Below are 23,147 nucleotides of genomic sequence, written 5' to 3' on the forward strand. Positions count from 1 at the left end.
CTATATTCCTTGTATGCACACTATAAGAACAGATTTGAAGATAGCCTAAGCTCTTTTGTGATGCAACTTATGACACTGGAAGCATATCTCATTGAAAACTCAAGATCCAAATAATTTGCTCTACAGCTCTGTCTAGTTGCAAGTAAAGGGAAGCGAAGTGATGAAATTAGTTTTGAAAAGATAAAGGAAAGTTATATAACTATGATTATGTAGTCTACCTAAAACTCTTAACATGTTTGATATTAAATTGTCTAGATGTAATCTCTATTTTAAATTTCAAATCAAAGGGATTTGGTTTCAAAGTAAAGTAAAATTAATAACCAGATTTGGAATGTTTTGGACATAGTTACACAATCATATGAGATAATGATTACAAAAGTTTTTACTTTAATATTGATTTGACTTCACTATCTTCCCTTTATTTCCTTTTCAAGCAGACGGAACAATGAGATTAATTTTCATATATGGTTCTACTTAATTTAACCCTTGAGTTCTACTGAGTAAGAAGAATAAGCTTCCTATGTTATTTTAATTTTTTAGTGGAGACCAATTGGATTTGCTCCTACTCTCACTTGTTATAAAAATACTAACCTATGATTAATAAATTATAGAGTATGGTGCAGGTGTTGACGTTTCCACGCGTGGTGATGTCTACAGTTATGGCATTTTCTTGTTAGAGATGTTCACAAGGAAGCGACCTACTGATGAAATGTTTAAGGATGACTTTAATCTTCATTGTTGGGCTGAGATGGCTTTGCATGATGGAGTGATGGCTATCGTCGACCCATCACTTCTCCCTATGGAAGAAGATGAAGAAGATGCAGCAAAAACTATAGCCAACATCACTACAAGTTGAAGATGCATGAAGGATAGAGTGCGAGAATGCCTTAATTCAATTATTAGAATTGGCATTACTTGCTCAGTTGAATCACCATGGGATAGAATGGACATGAATGATGTGGTCAAAGAGCTACATTTGATTAAGGACATTTATCTTCGAGCTGGCACCTGACAACAAAGCTGAACATTGGAAGGGAATGCCCATTGCTGATAGTATGTTAAACTGGTGTGTATTTGTATTTAAACATCATGTGGGTGACCTGTGTAGTACTAGTATGTGGCGTAATTTTTCTTGCATTTGGATATGAAATATATTATCTTACCCTAAAATAAATGTCAAGTTTCTTCATGCACCATCTTACTTGGACTGTTATCCTTACTTTTCGAAAAGAAAGAAAAAGGGCATATCTCAAATTACTATTGTTTCATTCACCACCAGGGTTCAAAGTTATTGGGCCTTTCTGAGTTGATTGATGGCCAAAATATCAGGTTTAATCTTTCCAAGATACACACTTTTTATCATCTTCTTTTTATAGAAATGAACTCAGTTTAGTGTTAATACATTGGTGTTAGAATTGGTTTTATTTCCCAAATCTGAATTGGTGAAATGGCCATGGGGATGTTTTAGAACATCATTTGAGATTCATTTCTGTAGTCTTAGGTTTCAAAAATGGAACATTAATATCTAATATAGTACCATGACAAGCTAGGATTCATAGGTCAAGTTTAGGTAGATTTTAATCAACACATTGACTTTGCAGTTAATTTTCTTTCATAATTTTATAGAATTTTTTATTTCAAAATTTTTATAAACTATTTATAAACATGTTATTGGATCCGGATTCGTCCAACCATGTATAGACACTCTTTTTGATATTTTCTATTAAAGGAAGAGGATTCCATGTTGAACAATTCTCTTGGTGGGGACCCCTCAACGATTTAGTACTATGTTGTCTCTTGGACGTCACAAAGAAACTCTCAATAAATCTTAACCATGGTTTGAGGAATCGATATTGTACTGGTTGATCCGGTCAATTTGTATCAGTATCAATGGAGACTCGATATCAATTTCTGGCCGATCCCATATTAGTGGATCGAAAACAGACAAGTATAAAATTGTAAACCTCATTGATCGAGACGGATATCGATTAAACCGTTTCCGATACTGATTACTAAAACCCTGATCTCAACCCAAAGGCCCCAACCACACTACAAGACAACTGTCTTATATTTGACTTGGACCAATAATCTCCCTCTGTCAACCATTTTATTGAATTGGAATTAAATGAAGAAAGCAATTGCAAGAAGGTAACAATCAAAAGAAGCTTTACATTGTTGACCATTGCCGTCAGTACTTATGTATGAAAGATTGGAGTGAATTAACGTTCATTCCCCGCCATTTCAATTTTCAAGTTTCTATTTAAAGCATTCCCATTATACATCCACACGGTGAAGACTGAAGACTCTTCTCTTCCACATGTCTACCTATCGGATTTGTATCGTCGGTCTGTGGCCTAGGGTTGAGCGGCAATCTTGCTGTGCTCAACTCACAAGCCATCACGTGGATTTCATATCGATTCAATGGTTGATAGATGAGATCAATTCAAAATTCAAAATTGCCGTTCAAATATCAAAATCTAAAAGGATCTCGTCTACCAACCATTGAACCTAGGGGTGCAAGTTTGGCCCTATCGGCCCGAACCCGCCTTGGCCCGCTCTGAGTCCGAACAGGGTCTAGGTTGAGATATTTGGCCCTGAGGGCGGGTCAGGACTGGAAATTTCTGACCCTGAGTCAGGGTTGGGTCGGGTCAAGGTTGAGGCCTCGAGCTAAGCTTCGCTCGGCCCAACTCAACCTTGTTTTAAGTTGTACTATAAAATATATATCAATATAATATATAAATTATAAACTTTAAACGTCACTCATATTTTGTTATATATGAAGATAATAAGTGATATAATATATTTTATTATAGTGTTATTTTATATAAAATTGATAGTTTTCTCCTCGGCCCATTCCAACCCATGCATTTCTTCCCCCTCCCCATGTTCAGGGCCAATCAGAATCAGCCCAACCTGACCCTAAGGGGAGGTCAATGTTGGAGTTTTCAGGCCCTGAGTCAGGGTCTGGTGGGGCCTGGGCCCAGCTAAGGGGTTGACGGTTGGGTTAGGGTTCTATAAAGCCTGGTCCAACCTGACCCTATTTCAGTCCTAATTGAACTGCCATGAAATCCATTGTGACGACCAATAACTTGAGTGTAGCATAATGGCCGCAGACGATCCAAATCCCTATCTACCTACGAATCTTCCATTTGTATGCATTAATTCTATTTCTACTAGCTACCCAATCTCCCATTTATAATATTCATTCAGTCTTTTTTTTTTTTTTTTCCGGTAATAATAATTGATTCAGTTATATGGTCAGAATCTATTGGGAATTTCTGACCACATTCTCCATAGGGGCCACCTTATCTCTTCCTTCTATTCGAAGCTGCTCGGGTCTTTCTTTAAGGACTTTGGCATCAAATGCTCCAAACATTCATGAGTGTGTCAACTTCTTCCATAGTTTCATACCAAATTGCTTCATAAAACCCAACTCTCCTCTTCCTCCTTCAAATTCAGTTTCAGTCATTGAGGGAGCTAGAGCTGCAACTACAAGTTAACTTCTGATTAATGGGTTTTCTAACATTGGTGTTTTTCTACATTTGCATGAGCTTGGCACAATATCCATCACCATCATCAGGATCTAATGGCGAAATGGATCGGCTAGCTTTACTGGCCTTCAAGACTCACATAACCCATGACCCCTTTCATGTTGTGAACTCTTGGAATGACTCTTTCCCCTATTGTGAGTGGTCAGGCATTTTTTGTAGTGGTAACCGACATCCAAACAGGGTCACAATCTTGGATTTACAGTCTAGTGGGTTGGTGGGTACCTTGGCACCAGAAATAGGAAACCTCAGCTTCCTTCAAGGGATATATCTCCAAAACAACAGCTTCAATGGTGAAATCCCTTCTGAAGTAAACTCTCTGTTCAGGCTTCGTTATTTATTCCTAAACAACAATTCTTTTGAAGGGGAAATTCCATCCAACATGTCACATTGGTCCAACCTTATACAACTCAATTTAGATCAAAACCATTTTGTGGGGAAAATTCCAGTAGAACTCGGCAGTTTGTCAGAGCTTCAAGTACTTTCTTTTCATAGCAACAGATTGACAGGACAGATCCCACCTTCAATTGGGAATCTTTCATCTCTTGAAGTCCTTGGTGGACGATTCAATGGTTTTACTGGAAGTATTCCAGATTCTCTTGGTGGATTGAGAAGATTAACTGTTCTTGCATTTGGTGTAAACAGCTTGTCTGGTATTATTCCTCCCTCTTTATATAATCTTTCTTCACTCAATTATTTTGATATTGGTGAAAATCAGCTTCAAGGGAGTCTTCCACCAAATTTAGGTTTCACTCTTCCTAATCTACAGTGGCTTTCAATTTCAAGAAATCAATTTGATGGACAAATTCCAATTTCTATTTCCAATCTTTCGAAATTGGAACAACTTTATGCTGTCCAATGCAATCTTACTGGGAAAGTGGGTATTAATTTTGGAAGCTTATCAAAACTCACTAGGCTTTCATTGGCCTCAAATCATTTCACAAGTGGAGAGGCTGATGGTTTGAGTTTTATCAACACATTGACCAATTGTAGTAGTTTAACCCATTTGTTTCTTGATAATAGTGGGTTTGGTTGTGTTCTCCCTAACTCCATAGCAAACTTGTCTACCCAACTCAGTATACTTAGACTTGAAAAAAATCAATTATCTGGTATGATACCAATAGGGATAGGGAACCTTATAAGCCTACAAGATTTGCGCCTATTTGGTAACTTACTAGAAGGAAGTATTCCTTCTTCAATTGGGAGATTTCAAATGCTTCATCTACTTTATTTACAAGGGAATGAATTCACAGGGTCAATCCCTTCTTCTTTTGAAAACTTGAGACTATTGATTGATCTTGCTCTAGATGACAATCACTTGCATGGAAAAATACCTTCAAGTCTTGGAAAATGCAAAAATTTGTTACGTTTGCGTCTTTCTGGAAATGGTTTCAATGGTATCATCCCCAAAGAGATATTTGATCTTTCCATGTTAATAGAGTTAAACTTGAGTAGAAATTATTTACATGATTCTATACCTTCGGAAGTGGGTCAACTGACCAAACTTGAAATCTTAGACGTTTCTGAGAACAAGTTGTCTGGTGAAATCCCTAGCATCCTTCGTGTTTGTACAAGTCTAACACACCTTTTTATGAAGGGTAACTTATTTCAAGGATCTATACAATTGTCTTTGAGTTCCCTAAGAGGCCTTCAAGATTTAGATCTTTCACACAATAACTTCTCCGGTATTATTCCAAAATATTTGGATACATTTTTGTTTTTACAGAATTTAAATTTAGCGTTTAACCATTTGGAGGGTGAGGTACCAACAGAAGGTGTCTTTGGAAATTTGAGTGCAATTTCAATCGTTGGAAACAATAAGCTTTCTGGAGGAATACCTGAACTTCGTTTGCCAGCATGCCAGACCCAAAAGTCAAAAGGGAGGCCTCATGTTTTCAAGCTGATAGTTATCATATGTGGTTGTGGGGCCTCTCTATGTTTGATCTTTATGATATTTTTTTTCATTATCTACCGGAGAAGAAAAGAAAGGAAAGAATCCACAACATCTTTGATAGATTATCATCATTTTATGATCTCTTATACCCAACTCCTTAAAGCAACCGATGGATTCTCCTCAGCAAATTTGATTGGAGTGGGGAGTTTTGGTTCTGTGTACAAAGGCGTTCTCAATCATGGTGAAAGAATTGTTGCAGTGAAGGTCCTCAATATTGAACAAAGAGGTGCTTCCAAGAGTTTCATGGCCGAATGTGAAGCCCTAAGAAACATCTGGCATCGCAATCTTGTCAAAATCTTAACATCTTGCTCAAGTGTAGATTTTGAAGGAAATGATTTTATGGCATTAGTATATGAGTACATGCCTTGTGGGAATTTGGAGGAGTGGTTACATCCACATTCAAATGGTGTACAACAAAGACATTTAAACCTTGTTCGAAGACTGAATATTGCCATTGATATTGCAACAGCATTGGATTATCTTCACCATTATTGTCACATGCAGATTATTCATTGTGATCTAAAGCCAAGCAATATTCTTCTTGATGATGATTTGACTGCACATTTGAGTGACTTCGGGATATCAAGGATTCTTTCAAAAGCCACAGGTAGATCTCAAAATCAAATTAGCTGCTCAATCGGATTAAAGGGTTCTATTGGATACATTCCACCAGGTAATCCACCTCTTTTATTGATCTAGTATATATGATTATTTTTTCTTTTTTTTTCAAAAATTGTGATTGACCGAACCTTAGTATGATGAATCTAATTTTTTGCCTCACCTACTTCACCACAAACCTTAAGTTGCAATTCCTGTTTTCAGTTACATTTTTTTTTAAAATATTTTTGGTCACTTTCTAAAAAAGAGAAAATTTAATATCTCATAACCATTGAAAAGTTGTACGTGAGAGAAAAATATTAATAAGTTATGTATGTTTCGATGATATTTGGAGTTTCTTTACATATGTATTAAAGTTTTGACTGCACCTTCCCTTACATCTTTCCTTACTATTAATCAAATCATACCTTGAATGTCATAGGCTACAAACTATGTTTTCGAATGAGGCATTTAGTATGTGTAGGGGTTGATAGTTTTTCTTATACATAGATTAATGTGGCTACATGTCACATCAAAGTTTGCAATCAGATTACTTGGATATTATGCCATTAGATATTTGTTGGATTTATAGATGATCCAAAACTATAGACCCTAGAGGAGAATATGTTCTTTGTGTACTCACTACAGAAACAAATTTGAAAATACTTTAACCTCTGTTGAGATGCAAATTGTGATACTGGATACACACCTCAACAAAACTCAAGACCCAAATAATTTGCTCTATAGGATTTTTGTCTATGTCCATGTCATGCTATTCTTCCAGTTACGACCAATAGACATTAGTTACAAAAGTACTAACCTAAGATGCATAAATTACAGAGTACGGTGCAGGTGTTGACGTTTCAACACATGGTGACGTATACAATTATGGAATTCTCTTGTTAGAAATGTTCACAAGGAAGCGACCTACTGATGAAATATTTAAGGATAACTTTAATCTTCACAGCTGGTCTGAGATGGCTTTGCATGATAGAGTGATGACTATCGTCGACCCATCTCTTCTCCCCATGGAAAGAGATGAAGAAGATTTAGAAACAACTGTAGCCAATACCACTGGAAGTCAAAGATGCATGAAGGGTAGAGTACAGGAATGCCTTAATTTAATTATAAGAATTGGAGTTACTTGCTCAGCTGAATCACCATGGGATCGACTGAACATGAATGATGTGGCCAAAGAGCTACATTTGATTAAGGACATTTATCTTGGAGTTGGCACTCAATGAGAAAGGTGATCAAACAAAATAGTAAGAGCAATGAAACTTGGTAAGTCATCATTTCCTTAAAAAATCGATTTTTCCATTTCTTTTGTATGAGCTAACCACACTTTTGAATTTATTAATTTGGGTAATGGAAGGGATTATGATTCTTTTATTATTATTATTATTATTACAGGGGCTGTGGAGGGGAGGAGCATCCCATATTGCCTTCATTTCAATATCCTCACTGGGCTTCAACAATGGTGAACGGCAAAGCAGGATTCAGGGAGAACTGCATTTTGATGGGATTGGGTAAACTTTATTAGGTTTTCATTTTGTTAGTAATACATTTCATGGCTTCTGAGCATGACAATTGAGGTCAGAAATCAAAATAGTTTTAACTTGTTATTGACATAAAGATATATGTTTCATGAATTAATAGTCTTGGTGGCTGGAGAAGTTGTTTCGCCTTGTTACACTCTTGAGTCTCACATCGGTTGCCTTGGTAACGATGTGTACTTATAAGACTTTGGGCTCTCCCTCCTCTCAAGCTAACTTTTGGGGCTGAGTTCTCCTGAAGTCTTGTAACACATCTTTTCTTTGGCCTCGCCCATCTTTCTTTCTTTTTTTCTTTTTAAACACACATGCAAATCCTTTGTGAACAGGATTAAAACTTGGGAACTAAACCCCAACAGTCACATAATGGATTAGGAAAAAGATTTACCGGAAGGGCTCCCCAATCATATAATTTCGAAGCAAATAATGAAACATGAATAGATCTAACCTTCCACATCTTTGTTCACCTAAAAGGTCTCACTAATTTGTGATTTTCTACTAAGAAAAATCACCTTATAAGCAGATTTCAATGTGACATTTCCATTCCTAGTAAAAGGCCATATTGGTTTATTAGCAATGCTTAGATTAGTAATATTAAAAAAGAGTAGAAGAAATTTCACACACCATTGGGATCAGTAAACAAATAGCTTTAATTTTGTTAATGTCCCAGCTTCCATCATCTTTCTTAAGATCCCTCACCTTAACATTGGGGTAATCTTTAAGTTCATTGGGGATGGGATCCAGTTATTGGTCCCCACTAAAATAGTACTTCAATCCCAAGTCATCCATCTTGTCTGATTCCTAATGAATAGTGAAGAAAAGGGCTTTAGAGAAACTTCTTTTTTGAGTGAATAAATAGGAGAGGGTTCCCTCTGATGCTCGTGTCAAATTTTGGGTGTTGGAGTAGGTAATTATGGGAAACCCTTAAATTGGGGGGGGGGGGGGGGAGGGAAGGATGTTTTACGGATTTCAAAGGGTGGGTGCTATGGTAAAATGGATGGGGGTGTGCAAAAGGGGTTAGGATATTGGCTTCATGGGGATACTTTCCCCCATAAATAATACATTAGAGAAAATAAAGGACAAAGAATGGAAGGTAAACCCCAACAACACAAGCCACCCAATAATCCAAAAACAACAAGAATTGAAGGACACCGGGCAGATCAAGGGAGAAGAACTACACAAACAACATTAAATAAAAATAAACCAACTTAGAGATATCCTTAGGTGGCCAACGGCTAGAGGGAGCTTGAGAATTGCATTGGAATATCCCAAGAAGAGGCAATAATTGGTTCCTTGGTGAACCTCTGCAAGGGGAATTGAGTGATTTGAAGTAGATGACTTTCTGACGGACGTTAAAGGAGATGGAGGCCCAGATCTGGGAAAATGAGCGAGAAAAGGTAGACCAACATCTCTTGTTCTATTCCCACAAAATATGATAAATTACAATACATAAGGTTAAATGGACAATGGAGTCACAGTCTGATTGTTGTTTGTGTAGTTTTGTCTGGGAGTGTGGCCTACACCAGCACTCCCATGTGTATATCCCTTAGATTCTTTGAGAGAAGATGATCATTGGTTCATTCTCTTTAATGTTGTTTGTGTAGTTCTATACCAGCACTTCCATGCTTATATTTCTTTCCTCTTCAAAACAAGAGGGCAGAGGTGTCTTTTCATATGGGTAGTGATCCACACAACCGTTTTTCTTTTTGATCCTTGCACACCGTTTGTTTCATAGATCTTCACATTCCACTTGTGACGATTTGCCAAACTCACTCTAATACCACTTGTCGGAGACGATTGCATAAATACGAGGAAGAAACCCAGAAAACAATCACATATAAACCCAAAAATTTAATGTGGTTAGGCACGAATGCCTGCATCCACTTTAAGAGAACCAGATAATTTTTCACTAAGCCTGAAAATCACTTGACACCATTCTCCACCTCATAATGCATGTGATCTTTCTTGCTTGCCTTCCAGAGTTTTTCCCCCCACCAAGATAATATATATAGAAAACCCTAAATACACTAATCCGCACACAATTACAATTTCATCTATATACTTATAATAATAGACCCAAATCTAACCCAAACATATATATAAGCCAAATACTAATTTTTATAGACCACTACAGTTTTAACGAAAGCAATTGTAGAAGGTAACAATCAAAAGAAGCTCTACATTGTTCTCTATTTCCATTTGCCGACACTGTGTATGACTGGAGTGAATCGACACATGGATTTAAGTGTAATCTAACGACACCCCCAAGTTACAAATGAGGATTTCAAATTAAGAAATCCTTCTATCACATATGCATCATGCTCAGATGTGCTTCATCCATCCTCGCCGGTTCGAATGACACCCTAGCCACGTGCCGACATCTCCCGTGCAAGGATGCGCCAGAGAGTAGCCGGACCCCAAGGTGAAGGACTCCTCTTCCTTGTTCCTTGGGACTTTCTTGCAGCACAATATGGTTGATTTGTCTCTTTCATGCCCAAGTTGCACGCCAAGTCAAGACGGCACTAACTACTGACACAAGTCTATCTATCTTCCATTTGCATTTAATTCGATCTCTATCTACAATTCTTCAGAATACATTAATTCTATATCTACCATTCCATTACCCCCAAAAACAAAATCTATATCTACCAACTATTTTGGTTAGAAACTATTATGAATCTCAGACCACAATCTCCATAGGCCCCTATTCTCTTCCTTCTCCTCAGAGCTGCTCTGTTCTTCGTTTTATAAGGACTTTAACATCAAATGCTCCAGACATTGATGATCGACTCTGTTTCTTCCATAGTATCATGCCCAAATTGCAATTTTGATGAGACCATACTCCTCTTCCTCCAGACATTTGATTGATGGGTTATGTGCTGTTGGTTCTTCTCTGGTGCAGCTGCATGAGCTGCTTCTCATTGGCCCAATATTCACCATCATCAGTATCACTTAATGGAACAAAAGATCGGCTGGCCTTGCTAGCCTTCCAGGCTCGCATAACCCATGATCCCTTTCAAGTTGTGAGCTCTTGGAATGACTCTGTCCCCTACTGCGAGTGGCAAGGCATTATATGTGGCGATCGCCGGCATCCAAACAGGGTCAGAGCTTTGCATTTACCATCTAGTGGATTGGTGGGTTCCATGGCACCAGAAATAGGAAACCTCAGCTTCCTTCGGAACATTTTGCTCCAAAACAACAGCTTCCACGGTGAAATCCCTCATCAACTAAGCTTTTTATTTAGGCTTCGTTATTTATATCTATTCGACAATTTGTTTGAAGGAGAAATCCCACCCAACATATCACGTTGCTCCAGCCTTATACAAATCGGTTTAGGTCACAACAATATTGTGGGTAAAATTCCAGTAGAACTTGGCACCATGTCAAAGCTTCAATTCCTTTCATTCCATGAAAACAACTTGACAGGACAGATTCCACCTTCCTTGGGGAACCTTTCATCCCTTGAATACCTTTCTGGAGAATTCAATGGTTTTACTGGAACTATTCCAAATTCCCTTGGCCAAATGACAAGATTATTGTTTCTCTCACTTGGTGAAAATAATTTGTTTGGTACTGTCCCTCCCTCTCTATATAATCTTTCTTCACTCGGTGTATTTCATGTCCAATATAACCAACTTCAGGGTAGCATTCCACCAAATTTAGGGTTCAGTCTTCCAAATCTAAGGTGGTTTTCGATTGGAGGAAACCAATTTCATGGATCAATTCCAATTTCAGTTTCCAATTTGTCGAATCTTGAACGATTTTGGACTGGCATAAACAATCTTACTGGGAAAGTGGATATAAATTTTGGAGGCCTATCAAAACTCAACATACTCTCATTGGACAACAATCATTTGGGAAGTGGAGAGGCAGAAGATCTGAGTTTTCTCAACTCATTAACCAACTGTAGTAGTTTAGAACAGTTGTGGCTTGGTTATAACCAGTTTGGTGGTGTACTTCCCAACTCCATAGCAAACTTGTCGACCCAACTCAGAAAGCTTCAACTGTCAGGCAATCGAATATCAGGAAACATTCCTGTAGGGATGGGGAACCTCTTAAGTTTACAACACTTAGGATTATTGGGTAACTTGCTAGAAGGAAGTATTTCTTCTTCAATTGGGAGACTTCAAATGCTTCGTCGGCTTTATTTAGAAGGGAATGAATTCACAGGGTCAATCCCTTCTTCTTTCGGAAACTTGACACAATTGATTGATCTTGCTCTAGATGATAATCACTTGCATGGAAAAATACCCACGAGTCTTGGAAAATGCAAAAATTTGTTACGCTTGGGCCTTTCTGGAAATCATTTCAATGGTATCATCCCCAAAGAGATATTTGATCTTTCTATGTTAATAGAGCTAAACATTAGTAGAAATTATTTCTTTGGGTTTCTACCTTCGGAAGTGGGTCAATTGAACAGTCTTGAAATCTTAGTAGTTTCTGAGAACATGTTGTCTGGTGAAATCCCTCACACCCTTGGTGCTTGTATGAGCCTACAACACCTTTATATGAAGAAAAACTTATTCCAAGGGTCTATACCATTCTCTCTGAGTTCCCTGAGAGGTCTTGAAGATTTAGATCTTTCACACAACAACTTCTCCGGCTTTATCCCAAAATATTTTGGAACATTTAAGTTTCTCCAAAATTTAAATCTATCATTTAATCTTTTGGAGGGTGAGGTACCAACAGAAGGAGTCTTTGGAAATTTGAGTGCAATTTCAGTCATTGAAAACAATAAGCTTTGTGGAGGAATACCAGAACTTCATTTGTCAGCATGCCAAACCCAAAAGTCAAAAGAAGATGGGAAGCCTCATCTTTTCAAGCTAATAGTCATCATATGTGGTTGTGGGGCCTTTCTATGTTTGATTTTTATGATATGTTTTTTCATTATCTGCCGGAGAAGAAAAGAAAGGAAAGAATCGACAACATTTTTTCTAGAAGATCATCATTTTATGGTCTCGTATGCCCAACTCCTTAAAGCTACCGATGGATTCTCCTCAACAAATTTGATTGGAGTGGGGAGTTTTGGGTCTGTGTACAAAGGTGTTCTCAATTATCATGGAGAAATAATTGTTGCAATAAAGGTCCTCAATACTGAACACAGAGGTGCTTCCAAGAGTTTCATCGCCGAATGTGAAGCCCTTAGAAACATCCGGCATCGCAATCTTGTCAAAGTCTTAACGTCTTGCTCAAGTGTAGATTTTGAAGGAAATGATTTTATGGCATTAGTATATGAATTCATGCCTTGTGGGAATTTGGAGGGGTGGTTACATCCACATGCAAATGGCGTACAAGATGAACAAAGACATTTAGACCTTGTTCAAAGACTGAATATTGCCATTGATATTGCAGCAGCATTGGATCATCTTCACAATTATTGTCATATGAAAATTATTCATTGTGATCTAAAGCCAAGCAATATTCTTCTTGATAATGACATGACTGCACATTTGGGTGATTTCGGGATATCAAGGATTCTTTCAAAAGCCACAGGTAGATCTCAAAATCAAACTAGGTCAATCGGATTAAAGGGATCCATTGGATATATCCCACCAGGTAAAATTTGTTCCTCTTTTATTGATCTAGTATGATTTTTTTTTTCTCATTTTTTGAAAATTTTTATTTGGGGCAAACCTTAGTACTTTTAATCTAATTATTTGTGTCACCTACTTCACCATAAACCGTAAGTTGCAATTATTGTTTTAATATAAATTTTGTGCATCTCTGGTCCATTTTTCAAAAAAGAAAAAATTTAATATTAAATATCCAATGAAAAGTTGTGAGAGGAAAATACTAATAAGGTTCGTATGCTTAGATTATGTTAGGAGTTTCTTTACATATGTATCAAAGTTTTGACTGCATCTTTTTTTACTATAATCAAATAATACCTTGAATGGCATGGGCTATAAACTATGGTTTCGAATGATGCATTTAGTTTGTGTAGGGGTTCGTAGTTTTTCCTGTACATAGATTAATATGATCACATGTCACATCAAAGTTGTGCAATCAAATTACTTGGATATTATGCCATTAGATTGTTTGTTGGATTTAGATCCAAAACTATAGACCCTAGAGGAGTGTATGTTCTTTGTATACTCACTACAAGAACAAATTTGAAAATATCTTAACTTCTCTTGAGATACAAATTGTGACACTGGATACACACTTCACCCAAATAATTTGCTTTATGGGATTTTTGTCTATATTCATGCCATGTTATTCTTCCAGTTAAGACCAATAGACTTTGATCCTATTCTTATTAGTTACAAAAGTACTAACCTAAGATGCATAAATTACAGAGTATGGTGCAGGTGCTGACGTTTCAACACATGGAGATGTATACAGTTATGGAATTTTCTTGTTAGAGATGTTCACAGGGAAGCGACCTACTAATGAAATGTTCAAGGATAACTTTTATCTTCACAGCTGGGCTAAGATGGCTTTGCATGATGGAGTGATGGCTATCATCCACCAATCCCTTCTACCCATGGAAAATGATGAAGAAGAATTAGAAACAACTAAAGGCAACATCACTGGAAGTCAAAGATGCATGAAGGATAGAGTACGTGAGTGTCTTAATTCAGTTATTAAAATTGGAGTTATATGCTCAGCTGAATCACCATGGGATCGAATGAACATGAATGATGTAGTCAAAGAGATGCATTTGATTAGGGACATTTATCTTGGAGTTGGCACTCAAATGAAGAAAGTGAACAATAGTAAGGGTTATGAAACTTGGTAAGTCATCATTTCCTTAAAAAAATTGATTTTTTCGTGCTTGTCGATAAAGATGAAACTTTTTGCTTGTGTAGTATTAGTTAACTACACTTTTGAATTTATTAATTTGGGTAACAGAAGGGATTATGACTCTTTTTTTTTTCTTTTACAGGGACAAGAGAGGGGACGAGCATCCCATATTGCCTTTAGTTCAATAATTTTTCTTGATGATGCTTTTGTAACTTTGCCGGCATGAAGTTATTTTTGATTAATAATATCCTCACTGGGCTTCAACAATGGTGAACATCAAAGCTGGATTCAGGGAGAACTGCATTTAAATGGGACAGTGTAATCTTTGTTAGGTTTTTATTTTGTTAGTAATGAATTCCATTCTGAGCATGACATTGGTCAGAAATCAAAATAGTTTCAATTTGTTATCAACATAGAGATATATGTTTCATCAATTAATAGTTTGGGTGGAGAAGTTGTTTCTTCTTTTATCTCCCCTCCCCCCTCTTTCTTTTTCTAAGTAGACAGCAAATCCTTTGCAAAACACATTTATAAAAAAGAATTTCTATGAAAAACAATCCGGAGAATCTCAAGCCGCATTTGGTATGTTGTTATAGATAATATAAAGGGGGACACATCAGCAGATAACGTGGCAAGGGATATTACGACCATTACAACACCTGTGGAAGCCACACGTCACTCTAGCTCTAGCAGGAGAACCAAGCTAGCTGCAGCCCTGCGTGACTATGTGATCCCACCAAACCGTTAGAGCAAGCACATCAGCCTGTAAAGCATGAATCGATAGAGGGCCCACATTAGGTTATTAATGATAGGCTAAGGAAGTTTGGAGAATTCTGAATAGGACTATATAATGTAATTTCCCACAGAGTGGAAGAATAGAAAAGTATTATCTCAAATCTCTCTTCCTCTTTCTCCGTTCTCATCTTCTTCTTCTCCTCCTTCCCTTCTTCTTCGTCTTCTTCCTCTGTCTCTGACTTCCCTCTTCCTCTATCCCAATCGAACACGTATCATTGGTCCGACCTGCTTTCGGATTGCTCTCCAATGGCCGAAGGTACTCGTCTTCGACAGTTGGATGAATTGGTTCGGGCCTTATCCGACAGATCTACAGCGCAGGATGCCGTGCTTCAGGAGATCCGTGCTGCCATGGCCGGTCAACAGGAATCGATAGCGGATCTGTCCATTCGCCTCACTGCCCTCGGCGGTCAGCTCGAACAATCCCTGCGCCTTGTCCCCCCTGACCCTCGCCCTGGAATCCTCGGTACCCCTGGTTCCTCCGGCAGTAACCCCCCACATCCCCCTGCCGCCATTCAAACCTGCACGATGCGTTTGGAGTTTCCTCGCTTCGCCGGCGTGGACCCAATGGGATGGGTGTTTAAGGCTGAGCGTTTTTTTGACTACCATAATACACCCGATGACCAACGCCTCTTGGTTTCGTCTTTCCACATGGATGGAGAGGCTCTGCAGTGGTACCAGTGGATGTACCGCTCCGCCATGTTCACGTCCTGGGCGACGTTCATCAGAGCGCTCGAAGTGCGCTTCGGCCCATCCGAGTTTGATGACCCCCAGGCGTCTCTCGCAAAGCTCTCCCAACTCACGACGGTCGCAGACTATCAGTCCCATTTTGAGGCATTGGCCAATCGCATTTTGGGACTTCCCCCGACTTTCTTAGTGAGCTACTTCATTTCCGGCCTGCGCTCTGATATTAAGAATGAGGTCCTGGCATTCCGTCCTAATACTATGTCCCAGGCAGTCAGTCTGGCTCGCCTGCAGGAGGCGAAGATTCTCGATATGCCGTGTTCTCACTTTTGTGCCTCGACTGTGCGTCACTCTACCGCTGCTCCCATTGCCGCTGTTCCACTCTCCACAGCCCCCCCTGCATTACCCGCACCTCCACCGCGAATCCCTATCCAACGGCTCACCTCGGCTGAGATGCAACAACGTCGGGATCGGGGCCTCTGTTACAATTGTGACGAACGATTTACCCCTGGCCATCGTTTCAAGAATTGCATCCTATTCCTCCTTGAGCCTGATGGGGACCCACCCCTGGATTTTCCCACCGAGGTTATCGACACGGAGCCTTTCCCTGCCTTGGATGTCGTTACAGAGCTCTCCTATAATTCTCTCATCGGCGGCATAGCCCCTACTACTCTTCGTTTTACAGGGTACGTCACGGGTTCCCCTATCCAAGTGCTGGTCGACGGTGGTAGCACCCATAACTTTATTCAAAGTCGAGTTGCGCGTCATCTGGGGTTATCTATTGAAGCCGCACCTCGCTTTAATGTTATGGTGGGCAGTGGGAATCGCCTACAGTGCGAGGGCAGGTCACTGGTTTACAGGTAACTGTTCCTCCTCATCTCTTTGTCCTTGATGCATATGTCCTTCCCTTATTTGGAGCAGACTTCGTCTTGGGCGTCCAATGGTTGGCCACCTTGGGTCCAGTTGTTTTTTATTACAGTAAACCCTCCTTGGAGTTTCACAGAGATGGGGAGCGAATATGTCTTACAGGGGATCCCACTCTAACCCCATCCCCACTACACTACCAGAGCATGCGTCGCTTGTTTCACACACACTCCGCGGTGATGTACTTTCGTTTGGAGGTTCAGCCTCTTTCATTGCCAACTTCACAGCCACTGTCTTCATGTGCGCAAGAGGCCATTAGCTCTCTATTACAGAGTCATGCATCTGTGTTCACCACTCCACATTCCCTGCCTCCCCCACGGCCACAAGACCATGCAATTCATCTCCTCCCTGGCACTCAACCTGTAAATGTCAGACCATATCGATACCCCCACTTTCAAAAAGAGGAAATAGAGCGTTTGGTCTCTGAGATGCTCTCTGATGGTATCATCCGACCAAGCACAAGCCCCTACTCGTCTCCAGTTCTGCTCGTCAAGAAGAAAGACAGTACTTGGTGGTTCTGTGTTGATTACAGGGCTTTGAACATGGTGACTGTGAAGGACCGCTTCCCAATTCCAACCGTCGATGAACTGCTCGATGAGCTCCATGGTGCAGTATTTTTTTCCAAATTGGATTTGCGCTCCGGTTACCATCAGATTCGCATTCGCGCAGGGGATGAACACAAGACTGCGTTTCGCACACACGATGGCCATTACGAATTCCTTGTAATGCCCTTCGGACTCACCAACGCGCCGTCTACTTTCCAATCCATGATGAACGATATCTTCAAACCATTCTTACGACGCTTCGTCCTTGTGTTTTTTGATGACCTGTTAATCTACAGCCCCTCTTGGGAAGCTCATCTACAACATCTACACAAGGTTCTGGAAACGTTGGGCACCCACCAACTGTATGCTAAGCAGTCGAAATGTGTCTTTGGGCAGTGTCAGGTGGAGTATTTGGGCCATATAGTCTCTGCCCATGGTGTACAGATGGACCCATCCAAAATTACAGCCATGCTCAATTGGCCTGTACCCAGTTCTCTCAGGGCGTTAAGGGGATTCCTCGGCTTGACAGGGTACTACCGACGGTTCATTCGAGGTTACGCCCAGATCGCCGCCCCCCTCACCTATTTACTCAAGCACGATGCATTTGGATGGAATGAGAAAACCCAACAATCTTTCGAAGCTCTGCAGGTGGCTATGACCAGCGCGCCGGTGTTGCGCCTTCCAGACTTTAGCCTTCCTTTCAATGTTGAAACGGATGCTTCAGGTGTCAGAATCGGCGCTGTACTCTCCCAAGATTCACACCCTGTGGCATTCTTCAGTAAGAAACTATCATCTCAGATGCAGGGAGCTTCCACGTACGTGCGTGAAATGTACGCCATCACTCAGGCGGTGATGAAATGGCGGCAATACCTGTTGGGCAGGAAATTCATCATCAAAATGGATCAGCGTAGCCTTAAAGAGGTCGCCAGTCAGGTCATCCAGACACCGGAACAACAGCATTGGTACGTTATCCAAGCTACTGGGGTTTATCTTTGACATCGTATACCAGCCAGGTAAGGAAAATAAAGCAGCTGATGCCCTTTCAAGGACCCCGGTCGAGTCCCCTTCTCTGTTGATTATTACAGGTCCTACCTTGGACTTCTTGGACCAACTCCGTTCTGAGGTTGCAACTAATCCTGAGCTACAACGCATTACAGAGGGCCTGACTACTACTCCCACATCCTTTCCAGCTTACTCTCTCCGGAATGGACTTCTTTTTTTCCACCATCGATTGGTTCTTGCCTCAGATTCCCCCCTTCGTGCCACATTCCTTCACGAGTTTCACTCTTCACCATTAGGGGGCCACGCCGGATTTCATCGCACCCACAGTAGGGTGGCTGCCAGCTTGTACTGGAAGGGCATGCGTGACTATGTCAAGCACTATGTCGCGTCCTATTCAATTTGCCAACACATGAAGACAATGACCACCTCCCCTGCTGGGCTTCTTCAACCCCTACCCATACCTGAGCAGATTTGGGAAGATTTATCGATGGATTTTATTACCGGACTGCCAACTTCAGCTGGGAAGACTGCCATATTAGTGGTGGTTGATCGATTGTCCAAATTTGCTCACTTCTGTGCTCTGCCCCCGAACTACACCAGCGCCAAAGTCGCTGAACTCTTTACAGTCCACATCACAAAGCTTCATGGCTTACCTCGGTCTATTGTAAGTGACCGCGATACGTTATTTTTGAGCAACTTTTGGAGGGAATTGTTTCGCCTCCAGGGCACCACTTTGGCCATGAGTACAACTTATCACCCTCAATCCGATGGCCAGACTGAAGTCTTGAATCGTTGCCTCGAGATGTATCTCCGGTGTTTTGTTTCAGATACTCCGAAATTATGGGTGAAATTTTTACATTGGGCGGAATATTGGTACAATACCGCCTTCCACACAGCTACAGAGATGATGCCATTTCAGGCTGTTTATGGTCGTCCACCCCCAACATTGCTTCGGTACATTCCCGGCGACTCCTTGAATCACGCGGTGGATCAGGAGTTGCATTCCAGAGATGAGGTCCTCCGTACCTTAAAGAACAATTTGATTCGCGCTCAGGCTCGCATGAAATCTCAGGCAGATAAGCACCGCGTAGAACGTGAGTTTACCACCGATGAATGGGTCCTAGTCAAGCTCCAACCGTATCGCCAGCAGTCTGTGGCCCATCGGATTCACCAAAAATTGGGCAAACGGTATTTTGGCCCATTTCGCATCCTTTCCCGTATTGGCAAGGTCGCATATAAGCTGGAACTGCCCCCTACGGCGCAAATCCACCCAGTTTTTCATGTTTCACTTCTGAAACGATTCCTGGGATTGCCGCCGGCCCAACCTGAGCCATTGCCTCTCAGTTTTTCGTCTCCTGATGGGCTCCTCAAACCTGTTGCAATTCTGGGTTTCCGTACGCTGCTGCGCCATGGCCAATCTATTCCCCAAGTTTTAGTTCAGTGGGAGGGTTTGGCTCTCGAGGACACTTCCTGGGAAGACGTCACCCCCCTTCGTCGCCGGTATCCCAGTTTAAACCTTGAGGACAAGGTTCCTCTGGAAGGGAATGGCAATGTTATAGATAATATAAAGGGGGACACATCAGCAGATAACGTGGCAAGGGATATTACGACCATTACAACACCTGTGGAAGCCACACGTCACTCTAGCAGGAGAACCAAGCTACCTGCAGCCCTGCGTGACTATGTGATCCCACCAAACCGTTAGAGCAAGCACATCAGCCTGTAAAGCATGAATAGATAGAGGGCCCACATTAGGTTATTAATGATAGGCTAAGGAAGTTTGGAGAATTCTGAATAGGACTATATAATGTAATTTCCCACAGAATGGAAGAATAGAAAAGTATTATCTCAAATCTCTCTTCCTCTTTCTCCGTTCTCATCTTCTTCTTCTCCTCCTTCCCTTCTTCTTCGTCTTCTCTTCCTCTGTCTCTGACTTCCCTCTTCCTCTATCCCAATCGAACACGTATCATATGCATTCTTAGAATGCATTGTAGGTTGATTTTGCATTCTTGGATGATAAAAATAATTGTTTTTATCGCACGAGAATGCGAAATCAACCTAAAATGCATTCCAAGAATGTTTGTGAACACTTTGTAGACCTGGCCATATGGTTGTGAGGTATGTGTTTGTATCTGAATGTGTTGTGGCCGTGTGCTTGAGAATTTGTGACACCAGCGAGTGAGTGGACAGAACGAAGGAGTTTGAACAGTTTTGAAAGATCATTGATTCAGCCCCCTCTCAGTGGGCTGTTGTGTTCAACAAACTCTTAAGGGGTTGAATAGCGAGATGGAGGATGAGAACGAGGATGATCCCAAAATCTTGAAGCTCAAGAACGCGAAGTTACAGAAATGCATCGATGACATCTCTTGCAACTAAGAATCTTGTTCAAGATCATACTCATGTCATGCAAGTTTACAACTGCATCATTTTTAATTAAATTTGCTAGATAGCATGCTTGGGCCTAACTATAAGAATTTCTGAAGCACTGATTGCGAAATAAAAGGAGCAACTTTACCCAGCTAGTTACTTCCCGACCCCACACAACTATCCAGTGAAGCAGAAAATGCTTCTCAGGGAAGGAGAACAAGCATCGATAGAGCGGTTATGTGGTGTGGTTGGGCCAGGGAACAGAGCATAATCCCAAACAAGTACTGAAACATTTTTCTTCTTTAGAGAACTTGCAGAAGCCAGCACCCATTATGAAGACGCCCACAAAGGTCATTTCGGTATATCTCAAGTCGAACAGTTTCATATTCCACCTCAGATTTTCAACTTCAAAAAAGAATTTCAGTCCCCTCTTTCATAACCATTGCAAGCACTAAAGGATTGTCTCAGTTCAATATCATCACTTCCATTAACCACATCACAGTTCTCTTGATAGCCATTGTTGGGCTTATCAAGGCTAACCATTCCAATTTCTCCAATTTCGCTCCCTTTGGTGTTCTTGGCATCTTCAAGGCCTCCCATTGAGTGACAAACATCCATCATTTTCTGCCCCATGCAAAGCAGCAAACAGCCTGAAAAAGGACGAGGAAAGAATCAAGTCTCGGCAGCAACTGAGCAAGAATATCAGGTAGCAGTGGCAAAATTGCACAGCAATTACTAATCATGAATGCTTGGCTGCAGCCTAAGAACACCTAACATTATACCAATGGGTGATTTGTTGAAGGAAAATAGGCCTGCCTTTAATGGTTTCATTGTCCTCCGGGGAGACATGATTCTTTTCAATTTCATGGATTTTAAGTCTGTCCCTACAACCCCATGGCTTCTTGTTTTTGCAGATCCCTACTTATTCCAATTCAGAGGGAAAAGATATAGCAAAAAGATATTAAATTGTTTATTTCATTGTAGTCATCAAACCCCATAAAAGCAGCAAGGAAAGAACAGTCTAAACTAAACAACCTGTTCCTTTTGTTTTTCTTTTTTCTTTTTTATATTTAATGAGATGACGAGGGTCAAGACCAAGAGGCATGCTTATGGATTGGGTTCTCACATCACTTCATGCCTTGATTATCCAAATAGTCTCTCTCTCTCTCTCTCTCTCTCTCTCTCTTTGTGGAGAGGGTTTAAGTACTGTGTACCATCTAACTACACAGGTCAGGGTTTTTGGCATTGTTGAGGGAACAAGAAATGGATATCAGGAGCAGAGTTCAATTAGTAACATGCATGCTTTGGACATGAGACGTACGAAGAGCCATGCATCTATATATATAGTTTCATTTCTTAAATGCCAACTTCACTATCAAATAGAGACATGAACGATTCACAAGCCTTGAGGCCCCCTTGCGTGTGTTTTGCTTACACCCATCGTAGACAGAAGTTAAGGTTTATATAAAAGGTACTTAGGTTTATACCTTCATCTATGGGGAGAGGGACAACGCCAGCTCAAAAGTGAACCCGCACACCCCCTCACATATCACTGTTCATGTGAGGGGTGGGTAGGGGTAGGGGTAGGGGCATTTATGATATATCACCCCCGGATATGAACAATTGAACAGTGATATGTGAGGAGTGTGCAATTTCACTTTTGAGCTGGCGTTGTGGTTTTTTTTTTTTTCTTTTCCATAATGTAATTTTCACTTATTGTGCTCATGTTGGATGAGCCATAGGAAGACACTGAATGGCTAGGATTAACAAATTGGCCTTAGTGAGCTCCCTTCTATATTTGGCTTGAGAAATCAAAATCTAATCACCCCTGGTTCGATTGATTAATACTTGATTTCTTGGGTTTAGGTTGATTCCGATCAATTTTGATTAATTCCGACTAATTTGGAATCAATTACATTCTTCCCCTTCCTTTCCTGTGTTTTTTTAACCCGAATATTATTTGGGACCAGGGTCTTCCCCTTCCTTTCCCCAAACAACAAAAAGAAAGGAAAAAAAAAAGGGGAGAGGGATGGGTATGCTAGCACCCTATGTGACCATCTCTCTCTTCTCTCCTTTGAAATGATTCCCTAACCTAAGAGTGTCAATTTAGAATCGAATCCCAAAACCAAAACGAAACCGGCTGTTTAAAACCGAACCGAACTAAATCGGTTTGGTTCGTTTCGATTCCATGACTAAAACCCTTCAATTGAACGAATTACCTATTTTCAAAATGAATAAAGAACTGTATAAAATTATATATATATATATTTTTATTTTTTAATTAATTGTGGATGATAAATTCTTTTCTATTCTAGTGTTTGGAAATTTTTGATGGACTATGATCTTAACAAATAAGGTTTTTTTTTTTATATTAGTGACGATGTAAAAAGTTGATCCAAACATTTTAAATAGGACCTAAATAGAATATAAAGGA

General features: G+C 40.3%; 1 protein-coding gene and 1 long non-coding RNA gene across 2 annotated transcripts in view; one reads left to right on the forward strand and one right to left on the reverse strand.

The window, feature by feature from the left end:
• Positions 1-23,147, forward strand: part of LOC122668384 (probable LRR receptor-like serine/threonine-protein kinase At3g47570) — a gene marked incomplete at its 3' end in the record, with an annotated part of 34,148 nt that overhangs the window by 2,964 nt on the left and 8,037 nt on the right. The window contains exons 2-3 of the mRNA XM_043864960.1: positions 13,952-14,301; positions 22,231-22,237. Coding sequence (XP_043720895.1) covers positions 13,952-14,301; positions 22,231-22,237 — 357 coding nt within the window. The remainder of the gene's footprint in view (positions 1-13,951; positions 14,302-22,230; positions 22,238-23,147) is intronic.
• Positions 375-12,888, reverse strand: LOC122669535. Its single transcript, XR_006334037.1, has 3 exons — positions 12,755-12,888; positions 11,546-11,556; positions 375-385 (listed from the first exon to the last, which is right to left on the reverse strand). It is a non-coding gene; the product is annotated as an uncharacterized LOC122669535 (long non-coding RNA).

The sequence above is a fragment of the Telopea speciosissima genome, chromosome 7 (assembly GCF_018873765.1).
Source record: "Telopea speciosissima isolate NSW1024214 ecotype Mountain lineage chromosome 7, Tspe_v1, whole genome shotgun sequence".
Classification (NCBI taxonomy): domain Eukaryota; kingdom Viridiplantae; phylum Streptophyta; class Magnoliopsida; order Proteales; family Proteaceae; genus Telopea; species Telopea speciosissima.